The sequence below is a fragment of the Micromesistius poutassou genome (assembly GCF_964030765.1).
Source record: "Micromesistius poutassou genome assembly, chromosome: 13".
In the NCBI taxonomy this organism is placed as follows: domain Eukaryota; kingdom Metazoa; phylum Chordata; class Actinopteri; order Gadiformes; family Gadidae; genus Micromesistius; species Micromesistius poutassou.
In genome coordinates, this window is record NC_140283.1 from 18013279 (window position 1) to 18030091 (window position 16813).

General features: G+C 44.7%; 2 protein-coding genes across 2 annotated transcripts in view; both read right to left on the reverse strand.

Moving 5' to 3' along the window:
* Window positions 1-3099, reverse strand: part of cd82b (CD82 molecule b) — a 19293-nt gene extending 16194 nt beyond the window's left edge. Inside the window, exons 1-2 of the mRNA XM_084477461.1 lie at window positions 3005-3099; window positions 399-471 (exon numbers count right to left, since the gene is read on the reverse strand). Of these exons, the coding sequence (XP_084333587.1) occupies window positions 399-461 (63 nt within the window). The 5' untranslated portion in view covers window positions 462-471; window positions 3005-3099. The remainder of the gene's footprint in view (window positions 1-398; window positions 472-3004) is intronic.
* Window positions 3100-4065: 966 nt separating this feature from the next.
* LOC311357554 (tumor protein p53-inducible protein 11-like) overlaps window positions 4066-16813 on the reverse strand; it is a 28724-nt gene continuing 15976 nt past the window's right edge. Inside the window, exons 3-8 of the mRNA XM_084477533.1 lie at window positions 15405-15544; window positions 10382-10440; window positions 10082-10130; window positions 9067-9163; window positions 7235-7336; window positions 4066-6956 (exon numbers count right to left, since the gene is read on the reverse strand). Coding sequence (XP_084333659.1) covers window positions 6823-6956; window positions 7235-7336; window positions 9067-9163; window positions 10082-10130; window positions 10382-10440; window positions 15405-15533 — 570 coding nt within the window. The 5' untranslated portion in view covers window positions 15534-15544 and the 3' untranslated portion in view covers window positions 4066-6822. The remainder of the gene's footprint in view (window positions 6957-7234; window positions 7337-9066; window positions 9164-10081; window positions 10131-10381; window positions 10441-15404; window positions 15545-16813) is intronic.

Below are 16813 nucleotides of genomic sequence, written 5' to 3' on the forward strand. Positions count from 1 at the left end.
GGAGTGGATGCGAGGAGATGGATAAGGATAAGGGATAAGGAAAGGATAGGACAAATACAAGGCCTTTGTTTCCGCTTGGCCTTTACCCAGTAATCAGTACCACCAGCAGGTTAGGTGTGTCTGTAAAACCCACATGGGTGGCAAGTTGTATCCGTTTTCCCCTAGTCTTGCGGTTTCTCACCACCGTTTGCAGAAGCGGATATAAAAAGTTGAGTGACACACAATGGCCAGGCCCAATCTCTGCTGATCTTGAAGCAACATGGAGGCGGAGCTATGAGCTGGGGGGAGGGGCCGGGGGCTTATGGAACAGGCTATGTGTGTGTGTGTGTGTGTGTGTGTGTGTGGCAACTTGTTATACATCAGGTAGTGGTCGATGTTGAGGGACTGTGGTCACTTACGAAGAACAGGAGGTTGAAGAGGAAAAGGAAATATTTGGTGGCTGTGATGCATCCATTCCCCATGGTGACAGGTCTGCGGAGAGAGAGACAAGAGTTAAGTACACAAGCTGCTTCCGTACTCCGCAAAAGTACGCAAAACACATACAGTACAGAACATATGTCACTCATAGACAATGCTTTCCTTTTTTTACAACACACACACCGGATAAGAGAAGCATTCAAAGATGAGCAATGGGAGGAAGTCAAACAACAGAGAGATAGAGAGAAAAAGAGATGCGGAAGATGAGTGATATCTCTACCTCACAGTGGGGACAGTGATTAAACAGTTTCTGAGCACGCAAAACGGCAACACAAGACTAACTCGGTTTTAAAACGGATGTTTTACAGTCGAAACAGTGCACACGAACATTTTTCTTATCTCCGAAAATGATGCAAGAGAGCCAGGGTTCGTGGGCAGGCAGAGTTCTCGAAAAGAGGAACAGTCATACTGAGAGGTGGGAGAGAGAACCACCAGCAGGTTAAAGTCATTTATAGAAAGAGAATACACCTTTGAAAGAGGCCAGTTAGATGGTGGTGGTTTCGGTTGCAGCCATTAAAACATTGTTGTGAGCTGCTCAGGTTGAGAAGAGTAGATGTGGGTTCCTACGTCACATCTGTTGACAACAGATCTCCTCCTGTACAGCTAACGATGTAAACAAGATCTGCTCTGATTGGTTTATCCCCAGAGCGCGGGCACACATGTCTTGTGATAAACACCTACATGTGCTAGCGCCAAGAACACTCTACAGACAGAAACAAAAGCCACGACCAGGCCTAACTGAAAAAAACAACATTGTCATTGTGGTTAATTGAGGACACTGAGAATAACCTTATAGAGAACAACACCCTAAAGATCATATAAAAAAAAGCTATAAGCATCTAACCCCAACCTTACCGTGCTAAACGGTGAACAACAGATAGGGAACATGTTCAAACTGTACCCACTGACTCAGGCGCCTGGTGTGGCTAGGTTACAGACTATGCTCTTTGGCTGGTAGCCAACCACCACATCCAAATTCTTGGTAACCGTGTAAGCAACCGATATCATCCATCATATCAGGAAACCGAAATCATAGAACGGACAGGAACCTGTTCGAAAGGTTTAGGCTAAGCTAGAGAGTCCCTTGAAATGAGGATAATCCTTAAAACAGATTGTTTGTTTACATGTTAGCAGCAGTGGCATGTGGGTTTAAGCTTAGGTGGGCTTTTTTTTCTTTTTTAGAGACATAAAACTGAGAGAGAGAAGCCTTAACCATATGTCCTGATGAGAAATGGTACAAATTATATAGTTTGGGTTTGTTTTTTCAGGAAAGCTAAAAACGTTAAGTCTGGGCTGGAAATGATGGGGGGGTGAGCAAGCCAAAGACTTGAACTGCCTGGCATCGCAACTGCCGAAAGAGAAAGACTTTTTGGAGTCACCACAACACACCTTAGCTGAACATGTAATGTAAATCCGGTAGACTTATTATTATTATATTATATTGTTATAACTGTTCAACTGGTAGCACAAGGTTCGGTACTGCGTTTTTAACCTTAAACAATAGTTATTCTGACAGTTTAATAAACACTAAAATGTGTCTAGTTAGAACATTGTACCGGTTACAGTGCAGTACTTGCCAAGTGTTCAAAAAAATTTAAAAACTGGACTATCCAGCTTCTATCTTTTATTAGGTAATAAACCAGTTTCTATGTCTTGTATTGCCATTTTCGTAGTTGGCATTAGGTGTTTAAACTTTATAAATGTGCTTTACAATCAATACCAATCCAACATATCTGTAGATCTGTGCTGGTTGGAAAAAATAATAATCACAAGACAATACACAATGCAACAGTAATCTGTGTGTCAGAGTGGGGGATAAAGCCAGGATTAGGCTGGACTATAACATGTGGTGGGTGGAATCAACTGTTCCCATAAATCACCAAACAACTGCAGTCGGTAACAAAGTACACAAAGAAAACAGGAGCAACCCATACATACATTCATCCTAAATGACCCACTTGCACACATGTGATCCCATAACAACCACCTTACACTAAAACGGTGATAACTCCTAATGTCGTGTCGACATAATGACCAATCACCCACATACTTCCCCTGGCAATAATGGATTATTACACTTTGAGACTTGAAGAACCGGTCTCTCCCATACAACTGAATAGCACCACAACAGACTAGGATCTGGATAATGGGACATGGATAATGGGATCGCCCCTTGCCCCGTCCCGTCTAATGAACCACCAATCGCCTAACAGTAGACCCGTCCGTCCTAATGTAATCCCAACACTGAAATGCTCTAAACCTAAGTGATTTCACCACAATACGTTTTTAGAATAGCAAATGTAAAACATCAGTAGTTCAAAACACCCACCTCGTTACACCTCGTTTAAGTCAACATCAGGCTTGACGTTATACAGGACCGAGTCGCGTCACAGAGTAAAGATACGGTCAGAAAAAGTATTCATAAGGGCTTAAAGAAAAGGCGCTACAGCCCCGACATCGCGTTAACGCTTTAATTTCCATGTAACAGTCTTTAAGGTAAAGCAAAATACAGCCTCCGATGACTTACTTTGTGTGGATCGTGGGAAGAGCGGCTGTGGACGAGCTGACGTCTCCCGTGTGAGTGTGTGAGTGTGTGTGGAGTGTCTGGTGCTCGGGGGGAACATGGTAGGACGTGTGTGTGGGAAAATGAACACACCCCCACCATGCGGTAGACAGGAGCCTGCTGGTTAACCAGTTCCTGTCCGGCTACAAGTTGCTGCCAACAGGGAAACGTTGCATTACATTACATTATGCATTGAAAGTTATTGTAAATCAATTCGGCAACAGTGACCCAGACTGTACTATTCAACAAAGTGAATTATATTTCGATTGTTGATTATTTTACACATGATTTACACTTCACTCAAAACGTAACTTGATGTATTTAGAATTAAACCAAAGTATGGTTTTAAAAATATTTTTACATTGGACCCAATAGCTTTTTTCCCATATAAAATGCAACAAGACATTTCCTGTTTTACAAATAACGCCCAAAGTGACACCCCTAGCACTTGAGCCTTGGCTCTTCTTTCCTTTTGCTGAATTCGTTTTGTGCTCTATGTTGACTGTCACTATTTAGTCTCTTATATCATCCTGGCTTGTTCTTTTTCTTTCCTTTGTGTTTTTTTTATTTTTTTATTTTTTTTAATTTAATTTAATTTTTTCTTTTGTATGCTGGGTGGGAGGTGGTCGCGTTAGGCCTTGTTGACCTATGTTGAAAAAAAAACAACTGAAAAACTGAAGGAGAACCTCTATTGTTATACTGTATAACCCCTATGATTCAAATAAATAAATAATATTTATATTTTTAAAATTTATTTTTAAAGACTTCCTGTTTTAGTTAAGTCCATATCTTCAAACCAGTTCACTCTTGTGGTGTAAACTGAGATAGAGATCATGACTAGTGAGGCCCAGTGTGTCAACACCCTGGAACAAGACATGTGTTTGAGTTTAGATGACCCTGAAATTAAAAACTACACAACTCTGACATCTGAAAAAGGGGATAGTTGTTAATGTTCCTAGCAGTGTGCTTCTGATTCCTGCTTTACATATGAGTTATACATTAATAAAAAGCATGTTTATGTGTCGCTTCAGTTTGTTATTGGCCCTTAAACTGGGTTTGAAGTATAAACACATGTCTAATATATTGCAAGTCAAACTCACCCACCCATTGTGGGCATGGTTGTCAAGAGCACTGCACAATAAACACAATAAAATCAAACCTTTTTGGGAGTCTACAAAATAAACAGTGGTTTTCTTTATTTCAAACTAAATACTGGAATTCCATATCAATCAATCGATTTTTTTATGTGTAGTACAATATAGGCCAAAAACACCAAGATGCTACATGATGAAACAAATCCACCGGATTTGCTCCACACAATACCCTACTGACTGGATTCACATCGGAACTGATTTATCATAGTTTTGACTTTCTGTCAACTCGAAAACAACAACAAAAAAAAAAATGAGCAGCACATGTGATTTATGCCCCAAAATGAAATAGGCAGGCCCATATGGGAGTATGAAGAGAGGAGCCGACCCCCCCCGGTCCCCTGTAATTTAAACATTACATTAGGGCCGGTCGATGATTGGAGACCAGGGACGACATTTAACTCGGAGGCATAATTATGCCATGGAGGGACAGGGCGGGCAGTCCGCGACGTACGCTGTCAGTCGGACGGGCCGCGTGCGTCTAATTAAATAGCAGCCAGAAGAGAGTAATTGCTACCCTGCAGGAACACACAGGGGAGACTTCGCCCGTGTTCCTGCTGCCCTGGGTCGGCACCGTGCACCGGATCAAGTAGTAGGCACGGCCGCCTCGCTCGCAGGAGAAAACTCGAAACCGCAAACCCGCAGCTAGGTTGAGGGAGTTAAACCCAGTCCGACTACTCCCTTTGAGCAGAGGGCTGGCAGTTTAAACGACCGTTGTGTTCGACATGGAGTCAAAGTCCAACTCTGGCTTGGTGTGTCTATCCTGGTAATGAATGGGGCCCAGCAGCAAAACATATGATAGCCTGTTTGTTGGCAGGAATCTAAAACATGAACTTGCTGGGAGGGGTGTGGAGAATGGGGCTATATTGGGAGGTAGTGTTTAACAAAAAAAAAAAAGTAAAATCACTGGAGAACATGCTGCTAGGAGTAAAGCATGTGTTTACCAGAAGCTTAATTAACACAGCATAATATTCAATTAATACAATTATTCTGCGTTCCTTTTCTCCAAATCTAGTTCATCTACTCACTACCATTACATAATAAACAGTAGATATTCACCACATCTTCTGATAATAGTGTGGTTGTTTTGTTTGTCTCCGCTAGATATCTGTATACAGTGAAGTACATGGCATGCCAAATATTGTAACATCGAAACACAAATGCCAATCAAATAGGTTTAAATAACAGACTCCTGCTGACACAAAACTATCAAACAATAAAACAATTTCCAAGTGTGATTATTCAGACTGTAAATATACAAATTCCCTGTTCTGCCTCAAGGGACCCCCCAACGGTGTTATACTGCATTGTACTTACATATTTACAGGAAATAAGACATTGTTTCTTTAAATGCTTTTAAGTTAAGGCTTAAGATATGTGGTGAGTGAAAACAAAAACACTGCTACAGAACTAGGATCTGGAACTAGGAATCAGGAACTACACCATTTCCCCTGAAACTTCAGCTAATAAGACATTAGCTAATGCTGTTGTTATAAAAACCTGATTAATCAAGGGCAGGCCTATAATCTTCTGATCAGTTTAATACATTTTTGGACCCAGTTTCTTTCGATACAGCCAAATTAAAAAGGAGCTCATCGATTAAGAGAAAAACCCTGTTTGATTAAGAACCTGCAAATTCAAAACATTTTTGTATCAGTCTGGTAAATGTGTGCCTAAATATGAACAAAGACCTTGTTTATTTATTTGGACATTGTTTTTGTTTTACAGAGGCTGTTTTGAGTGTGGTATTTGAGACACATCCAGTAGAATGTGCACTGTCCATATCTGTGTATTGTTTGAAGCGTTGAAAGGGAATTGGGATTGCAGCACGTTTATGCTTTATCTCGATACCCATAATAATACTACTAATCATTAACACGGTCAATGGAAATCAAACATTACAGCACGCAACAATTGGTCTTTGAAATATGCTGCGAGAAGCCATGCTTTTGTAAAACCAGCTTTTCACTAAACAGCTCCCAGTAAACATGAGCTCTGGGAAAGAACATGATTATTGTTGTCCCAACCCAAAGCCAGAGCGAAACCGCTCAACATTCTGTGTACAACACAAGGACTCGCTATGCAATTACGCCACGTTCATAGCAAACTAAATGACCAGGACAATGGAAACTTCAATATAAACATCTAGCAAACACTTTACAACATCAAACCTAGACCAGGGACCAGCACAGAGGAGCCGTGTGTTCGTATTGATCTCATAGTCCATCAAGAGATCGTTCACTATAACCATGAGGTCAAACGCCACCTCCTGGTTAGTGCTGTGCTGTGATTGGTTGAGGTGTTGATTAGGGCGTTCAAAGTCCCCCCCCAATTGCGTCGGACCAGAACTCATCCAAGCGCCACTCGTCTATGTGTGTGTGTAGGTGTGTGCTTACGTACGTGTGTGTAGGTGGGTGCGTGCCTGTGTATGTGCGCAGATGTTTTTGTGTGTAGATGTGTGCGTGTGTGTAGGTGTGTGCGTGCATGTGTGTGGAGTTGTGTTTGGGCACGTTTGTACGTGCGGACATGTAAGTGTGTACATGCTAAGAGTGTGTGCGTGCATCTGTGTGCGTGTGTACAAATCTGCGCTCATCTGTGTCCTCCACAAGCAAAAAAGAAAAGGCGGCGGCGTCACATCTTCTTGTTCCTGCGTCCCAGATGGTAGTAGTAGGCCAGGGTCACCACCAGGAACAGCAGCCGGCTGAGCAGCAGGAGCACCGCAGTGTTGGGCATGACCCCGAGCTCCGCCAGGGTAACGGACGTCACTAAAAAAAAAAAAAAAACACACACACAAACCGGTGTAAACCGCTATGCTCGGAAAATGACCACCAGAGGGCGCCAGTAACACGTTCATTATTATCCGGACGTTGCCGCTGAGAATAGAGCCCAAACAGCTGGACTAGAGGGGAATCCAAGAGAAGGAAACACAATGCAACGCATTGGCACAGGGGAGGGAAACTACCCTGCTGTCAGTCCAGCAATAAAATTAGACCTAAGAGGGCCTAAAACAGTGGATGATATATATTGATGAAGGTTTATTCACCTAGAAACTGCACAGCAAAGTAGCAGGCTTCAGTGAGCAGCGTCCACTGGATGATGACCTTCTCGGTCGTGTAGACCCCGTTCCACATGACGAGGGACAGACCTGGAGAGGTCAAAGGTCAGACAGGGGAGGTGGGATGGGTTAGGGAGGATGACGGGGGCTATACAAGTCACAAAAAGCATCTAGGCAGCTCAAACGGACAGGTGACAGTTGAGTATAACAAGCAAATTGGCTCTTTCCTCTCATTCAGTCACTGGCTCTCATTAAACCCGTCTCCATCGTTCTCCCTGTTCATTTCCCTCTCTAACTCTACTATCTGCTTTTCTCACCTATCACGAAGCTTTGTGGCCCAGCCGGGGGGGGGGGCGGCTGACAGGTGGGCGGGCCAAGGAGATTATATCCACTTCCTGCCTGACGTCCCACCTGCTTGGGGGATGAGCAGCCCCCCCAATCCCCTCCCCCTGATTCCTCTTTCCTTTCGTCTCGTTAGGGTTCATCCTGTTCACTTGCTAATCCACGGAGCTCGCTGACATTTACAATAACACTTTTAAAATCCGCCCTCCCACCCTGGAGGATCCCTGAGACTGCGGGGATGGAAGTGTGGAACGTTCATTCGTTCGACGAGTAACAAAGTCACGTTTCACAAAAGGAGAACGCAGGGCAATCACTTTAACTCTCCCATTTTACAAAAAAGATCTAATTTGATCAAGTATAATGAGAAAATAACCCCCGTCGCTCGATTCAGCGCACGCTGAAAGCGTGCCTCGTCCTGATTCGAGTGTGCTACACCACCCCAAGTGCCGGAGCACTTCCTCTCCACCTTTTTGACGATCGGCACCTCCGCTCCCCCTCCCCAAAGCCCTCCTACACACTGGTGCATTTCTCAAACCAAACACGACAAACACTCTCCCAACACAACACAACCCTTCTCCCGCCCCTCTCCTTCTCCACCTCCTCCTTCTTCTGAATCTTCACCTTACACAGAAGCGTCGGCCAGCACTCCACGTTTGACTGATGGACCAGGGCTGCTCTTCCCCCCAGCGGGGGGATTTGTCAGAACGCCATTAGAGTAATCACACACACGCATCTCCCGGCTCCCTCCTCCGCCCGGGGGAGCAGAGTGGCGATAATTGCCGTGCATTTATGAGCACCTATCGCCTGCGGCGGTCGATAAGCCGAGAAAATAACAACCTCGGGAACAAATCACCGCACCTTGCCCAAAGTGTGCTGGCTCCCGGCGGCGCCAAAGGGGCTGAAGGGGCCGTTGGTTCTTAGGGAAAAGGGGTTCAACACGGACTATGTATGCGTGTATAAAAATAACGATAAAGAGGGGCCATTTTTGATTCTGGCACGTATTCTCTACTCCTTTGGGAAAATGTCTGTCTGTCAATCTGTCAGTCTGTGTGTGTCTGTCTCTGCCTCTGTGTGTCTGTCAGTCTGTGTGTCTGTCAGTGTGTCCTGTCTCTGTCTGTGTCTGTCTCTGTGTGTCTGTCACTGTGTGTCTGTCTCTGTGTGTCTGTCAGTGTGTCCTGTCTCTGTCTGTGTCTGTCTCTGTGTGTCTGTCTCTGCGTCTGTCTCTGCGTCTGTCTCTGTGTCTGTCTCTCTGCGTCTGTCTCTCTGCGTCTGTCTCTCTGCGTCTGTCTCTGCGTCTGTCTCTGTGTCTGTCTCTGCGTCTGTCTCTGCGTCTGTCTCTGCGTCTGTCTCTGCGTCTCTCTCTGCGTCTGTCTCTGCGTCTGTCTGTGTGTGTGTGTGTCTGTCTCTCTGCGTCTGTCTCTGCGTCTGTCTCTGTGTCTGTCTCGGTGTCTGTCTCTGCGTCTGTCTCATCCACTCACTGAGCAGGGCTCCGCCGTAGAGCCGGATGGAGATGTTGGTGGTGGAGAGCTCCTCCTCGAAGACGACTTCGTAGAGCTGATTGGGGAACACCAAGGCCTGTGTGTGGAGGAGGAGGAGGAGGAGGAGGAGGAGGAACACACAATACAATGTGTCAATGCCTTTGCATCCAGAAATACAGTGGCATTTACAACCGGGACAACGTCTCGCTGTTTGGGAGTCCGTTGCTCCAACACTGAGAACATTGAGGCTCAAGGTGGTGCAGCAGACAAAGGCAGAGCTGTTAAAACTGGACCAGATGTGCTCCGGAGATAGCTCAGGAGAACGGCACTAGCACACTGCCGGAGCATTGGCCCAGTGTCACCAGAGGCCACGCCCCTGGCTCCACCCAGCGACTGGAGCCCGGTTGCCAGGGTGAGATTGGTCATGATTTCACTACAGTGAATGGCCCACTGTGTAGGGGTCAGGGGAGTGGTTGGCCTCGTTCCATTTTTACACAGAACACGCACTTTAGATTGTTTATTTAGATTAGATGATATAACCTCCACCAAAAGGTGAAGCCTAAATTGAATTTGCTGAGTGAATCTTTTCACCAATATTTGCATTAATTCTAAATGAGAAAAAGTTGTTTTTGAAAGTGAAACAATTTTCACAATCTCAAAAATAGATCCTGGTTCTGCATGTATAAAGGTCTCTTACAAATATTTTTTTCAAGTATGGCTATATGTTTTGGTTCCCCTCTTTCCTGTTGCTGGCTCTGTGCTTCTGCATGTTTTCATTAGTGTGGGCTAGCTCTACCATTCCTGGCCAAAAATGTACACGCATAGAAATTATTCATGTTGTAGGAGCAGCGAGGGCTAACAGAGTTGAACAAACATTGAAACAAACTCACCCATGTGAAACAACCTAAACAGATTGATTGTCGGGGTTAACTTTTTAAGATTTAAAGGGTGACTAGCAATGGTTATTGTTCACACATATAAACACACACACACACACACACACACACACACATACCATCAGTGCCATGACAGAGAATGTCACTGCTGAGATGAGGATCCACAACCTAGAGAGAGTGAGAAAGAGATGAAAGAGAGAGTATAGAGAGAGACACAGAGAGAGTATAGAGAGAGGAAAATATAACAATAATTAATACAGAGAAATATATACAATAAACTCTAAAGATATATATTTTTGAGATTACTCAAAGGATGTAGGGATAAAGCAGAGGGTGCAGCAGAGTCTGAAGAACCTTTGGTGTGCAATAAGAGTTGTTCTAGCGGGTTGGAGTGAAACAGAACAGAGTGCAGATCTCACCTGATTCCGAAAGGCTCCCTCACTGTATATTTAATCTCATTGCCCAGCATCTGACTGATCTGTGAGGGCAAGAGACACAGAGAAAGACAGAGAGACAGAGAGAGAGACAGAGAGACAGAGAGAGAGAGACACACAGAGAGACAGAGACAGAGACGGAGAGGAAGAGAGAGAGAGAGGGGAAAGCAAATGATTGATATCAGGAAACATTTCACTCTCCGTCTTCACTTTGTTTGAATCCCATGCGTCTGGCCGGATGTATCAGAGCACACAAAATCCTATAATCCTGCAGAGTGTTTTATGGCCACAGCTAAATCCAACGCATTTTAATGTATTCTATCTAGGCCTCTAGAAGGTGCTGAAAGGCAAAATGGTAAGACTCCTAATTAGCAGCATAAAACCCGAGGACAAGAGCATTCCACCCCAGAAGCCCCGTCTATCTCGTCTCCATCTCGGCTTCAGCCAGGGTCGTGAATGAATGCAAAACAGATACAAGCCGATTCAGTTTCTTTTCACAGTTTATTCACCTACGACGATGACGCAGGGGGGGGGGGCCACTTTGCATCTGTCCTGACACGGACGTCTGCTTTGGGCTTCAGACTCACATGAGACTCTAGCCGCAGCGCACGATTGGCCGGGAGATTGCTGCAGCCTATGCTCTGACACACAACGGGTTATTTCCTCGTATTGAGAAATGCAAAAACACATCCTGTGTACGAAAAACATACACAAAGAATGACCTAGAGCCAAGGATGGATCTTTCCTCTTCATATTAAGTTTGCAGCTGAGCATAACTCATAAACTCTTAAAAACCTGCCTGCCAAAAGCCCACACATAAATCAAGGGGATCCATTAGGTCCCTATCTAACCATCAGCCTCACCCATGATGTATCGGCATTGGCCGCGCCCCAAGTAAACATCAATTTACCATAAGCCAATTAAAAGACCGGGAAATCCTGCCACACGTCAATAGAACGGCGACAGCTGAGACAGGGTCAATAAACTTCATTATTCCCGTTTGAATTCAATTCAATTATCTACAGATCATTGAGTTAACGTATTGTCCCCGTTGTTGTCGGAAATATCTCCCTATCCATCCCCAGGGCCTAATTACTGGCTGCCGGAGACTTTGAAACACCTCCAGGGGCCCATAGCACATATTAAAAGCCCACAACTATAAGGCCACAGGAGCAGCTGTGTGGTCACATGACTTGCTGATACACGGGCATTTTGACATTGACTCCTTAAACAGACCGTTTAATCCGAAGGGATTAAGAAACAAGGCTGAGAAACAATCATAGCAAGCATACAATCGAAATTGGAGTAATTGCCTGAACAACTGGGGTGAGTGAACCCGAAAGAAAAAGGTTAGTCGTCTTTATTTTTTTTGTGCATCATAGCACAATAAAAAAAAAAAAAGAAAAGAAAAAAAAGATCCAGTGACGAAGTCAGTCCGATACTGCAGATACCGATACACCACTATTCTGACCACAGATCAGTTGTGCTGCAGCAACTAGTTTAACCAAAGTGTTATTTTGTTTGGGGAAGGGAAGAGGGTTACTGCAGGCTTTCACAGTGCTTTAGCTGGACCGGGAGTGATACAAACTAAATAAAAAAAGGCTTTATTTTTGCTTTTGGTCAATGTCAGCTCTGATAACCAGCTCAGGTAATCGTCGTTACAGTGGCAGAACACAGTCTCAGAGAAACGACAAAGAGAATAAATCTGTTTTTACTCGTAAACAGATGCCAACTCAAGGAACAATGTTCAATTACAGTAATTGGTTGCAGCCAGAAGAGCTTTGATTCATTTTCCAAGGGCACAATGACATTTGGTTTTTTGGGACATTCTGGTCTAATTTCAATTCTGTAAAATGTAATTTTCTGGTTGGCAGATCTGCCATAGTTCAAAAGGTTGGTTCCTGAATGAGGTACAAATTAATTAAAAATGTAAATGTGAAGGAATAATTTATCTAAATGACTGAAACCATAAAAAGAACCAGCTTTCCAATTGTTCTCTACCGAAGGGGAATACCAACTGAGAATTATTCAGAATCATGATATGGAGAAGGTAAGGCACCTAATTGATTGATGTTTTAATGAAAGTGTCAAACTAAATGACCAAAGTACCAAATACTTTGGTCATTTAAGCCAATCTACAGCTGACCAATTAAAACACCCAAAATATCCCCAAGATGGAATGGAAACTGTAATAGAATTGCGTCAGTTTCGCCCACCACACAGTTTTTTTTTAAATGTCATACATTTGCAGGGGGTAATCATGAAATATAGGGCTGAGACACGTGACCTTTTCCATCAGGATAATAATGCCCGTTAGTCACCAAGGCTTTGGAAGGTTGGACCTAAGCCTTGACAACCGACACCAGGAAGCCAGAGTCTTCTGCTGGGTAGGAGCATGCCATGAGATCCTCCATTATGCTCAAGTATGCATGGAGCACACCAACACATGTAAAGGCATGGGAATTGATTCCCGGATACTATCGACTTTGTTTGCATGTGAATGTGTATGTTGAACATGCATTTGCATTAATTTGCCTTTGGGGATTAGTGAAGTGTAATCTTATCTTTGCAAAAAACATTCATTTATACATACACTCTATATAAATAAAAAAAACAGCTACATTCATAAGAGCATATATTAGATGTGGTCTTATTGTGGGCTGCTGGCCAAAATGTAGGAAAATATGAACAGAAACACACAGGAGTGTTTCTGTGAGATTTATGTGAAAGTAGAATTAGGTATTCGAATATGGAGCAACTTCAACCAATGATTGAAAGATTACATTCAAGGTTATTTCTTAAATTTAGGAAAATATCTATACATTTTTGCCTGAAATCCATATTCATGAAATCACGGTGCACCTACATACATAATACACATTTTGTTCATATAAATATTCATACTGTACACATCCACAATATCCATACTGTACATACTAACACGTGTGTTGCTCTACTCTGGCTGGCTGAATGGATCCCTCCAGCCACACCGCTATCAGATGACTGCGTCGGACGGGAACCCATAAATATTAATGACGGCCATGAGAAATGCACAACAGGAACCGGGCCTGAAGCGAAGGCACAAGTCCGGCCCCGGGGGGCTGTGGAGCGAGGAGGGAAAGAGGAAGAGGAAGAAAACACAAAGCCACTGTGCCCCGTCAGAGGAGTGAGCACTGAGGTTCATACACCAAGCACCCTGGCGAGGCCCGGCCCGACAAAGGAACGTTTTTTTTCCTAAACAAGGACCCGCTGAAACGCGTCCCGTACCTAATTGAATCATCGCTGGAGAATCTCCTCCCAGTGCGGGAGTACAGACTTCAATAGTGCCGTTTAGTCACAATCATGGGTTGTAACTTTGATGCTTGATCAGCTTTTCAGTCACGTATCAAGAAGGAATATCAGATATGTGCTGCTTAAAGCTTTTAATATGAAAGCATTTGGTTGCCCGTCTCTGTTCCACATCAACATCAAAGTGAATATAAATAACTTTTACTCGGCTGCTATCAGACAAAGCAAGCATTCATTTTGCTCTGGTAACGAGAGATGAGCTCTTATCAATGACACTCAATAAAATAAATGATTAATGGATTACAAATGACGGGTTAGTTGCAGACTTCGTCTTAGATTGTAATCCTGGATATGGCTGGATATGGCTGGCGGCAACAATCAAATGAAATGAGACGCATGTCTCATCTCTTGGAGACAACAATCATCATCATCATCATTATTACACGCTACCAGGTTAAACCAGTCACATGACAAAAGCTGGTGTCAGTGGTCACCACCGTGACAACCAACAACAGACCGGAATTCTGTCCTCCACCGCCGAAACCCTCGCGGCGGAAAAAACGCACACGCGTGTGCTCCCAGGGACTGGTGCGGTCGGTCGGTCTTATCAGCACGCCGAGAGGACCGCCGACACAGGAAGACGGATGGACAGAGGACTGCAGCAGCACTTCCTGGCATTGTTTATAGAAGGGCCCCGGGCGCCGACCCAGCCCTCTTCCCCTCCGGCCCAGCCCCTGTCACGCAGTCTCCCGCGTTTAAGGGAGGCGTGGTGGAAATCTGCGTTTCGATGTTGAATTGAGAGACTGTAGTGGCGCTGCATCCGCTATTACCCGCGTTGCCCTCTGTCCTTGTATACCCCTCCTGGGGACTGATCTAGTACCGAAAAAGCTGGAACTAATAAAAGGGGGCTGCGGTGTAAGCGGCAGAGTGAGGAAACGTTTCCATCGATAAAAAACACTCTTATTCATGCACGATCAGAATTTGCATTTCCTCTTTGCATGAACCACAACTTGGTTAGTAAGAGCCCATGAATCATTTAGTGGCGTATGGAGGATATAGACAGGGTACTTTTCCTCTTCGAGCCATCTCATTGCACGGTGATTGGGAAGAAATGAAACCAGAGAGACGAAAGCTGGGAAGTGCCATGAAAGGGCTCCACTCTGCTCCAAGGCCTCTCTTGGTAAACATTGCGAGAGGGGGGGTTAAAGAATACAAACTCAGGACAGAAAGATGAAAAACAGGAGGCGGAATCTTATTACTCCCCCTATTCTCTCCTCTCAGCTTCCCCTTCCTCTGCATCATGCATTATTCAGAAATGGGAGAGCAGCCCTCCAATCTCTTGTACGATTGTCCTCAAAATGACATCGGAGATGAGGACAGAAAACCACAAACAAAGAGGGATCTGTGGACGTGCGCTGTCAATTGTCAATGTGCGGGCTGTGGTTCTGTGACGTAGGAGCAGGCCCTCTCCCTGTGGCTGCGTCTACATTAGATCAGAGGTGACGGGATACTAAAGATGACGGGGACGTCCAGAAGGGGGCACGGCCAAGCGGAAGGTATCCTCACAAAAGGGGCCAATCACGTTCTCTGTGGTGGCACGTGTGACAAAGTGTGCCAAGTGTGTCAAGTATGAATTTAAGAAATGTAATGCATGCATGAAAAACTTTCTGAAATCTGATGGATTTCTGTGTGCGAATGAGGATTATAAATGATGAGGGACCTTGGAACGGTGGACCTCGCCGTCGTCGTCCTCGCCGCCCACGCCCAGGATCTTGCGGGTCTTCAGGCGGCTGACCAGGTCCGTCTGGCTGTGCTTCTTCATCAGGGGAGGGTGCTGCTTGCTGCTCATGGTGTACAGATCTAGAGCAAAGACAAGACAGATATGTACATTTAGTTTCGACGTCAGACGTTGAGTCGAATCTATCACACAGAGCACAGACCTTTATAAACAAAACTCAAAACATTTAAACCAGGGTTTTATGATCCTGGCCCTGTGAAACTTTGAGTGAAGGCGGGTTGTACGGAAGGAGTAGCAAAAAGTTAGGGTTAGGGTTAAAGAGGTTAAATAAAAATGCATTTGGAATGAAAAAAACCAAGTGACTTATTTCACGTGCGCATCAGTCAAAAACCAGTCTGGAAGAAACACATTCTGGGGCAGTGAGGGGGAAACCAAAGAGGACGAATTGTGTGTGAAGGATATAGGTCTGGTTGGAACTGTCGGTTCAGTCTAGTTCTCTTGGGGGGAGAGGGGGAGAGAGAGACAGAGAGAGGGGAGAGAGAGAGGGGGAGACAGAGACAGAGAGAGAGAGGGGGTGAGAGAGGGGGAGAAAGAGACGAGGAGAGAGAGATCTACCAATCTCCTTATAGCTCTCCTGCAGGGCCTGACATGCGAAACATAATTATAGCAGAAGAAGAGTCTGGATAATAGATGGCAGACAGATAAATAAACCATGTTTTCCCAGTCAAGCTGGGGAGAAGCATCCTCCAGGTACCCGAGGTTGCTGCAGGAGGAGAGTTGATAAGTCACCACACACACACACACACACACACACACACACACACACACACACACACACACACACACACACACACACACACACACACACACACACACACACACACACACACACACACACACACACACACACACACACACACACCAAATTCAGCTGGCTGCAAGTGCCTCACTGTTCAAAATCCAGCAGGTCCCAGTCCCACTCAATATGAGCACACACAGACAGACTGTGGTGTGTGTGACAGGTTTCCACTCGTGGGGGTAACATCGGGTGGTCCAGTTTCTGGACTACACATGCCTCACTCTGGGGGTCATACATCTGCCCAGGCTCTGTTTATATGGTCTCAAGATAGTCCACTGCTTGTTGCATTTCCTACAATCACTAGGAAGAACATTGGTCTCACATGACCGTGATATCTGCATCATCAAGCCTGTAATCCTTCCATCACTTAAAGTATGCATGAGAGCTACTGTGGAGGACACTAGTAGTGATAAACAATGACATGACTACATAAGTAGTCATGTCATTGTTAATCTTTAGTTGGGAAGAGAGAAGAGAGAGTCTCATGACATTGACCCCAAAGCCCGAAAACAAGAGAAGATGTTTGTGAAGA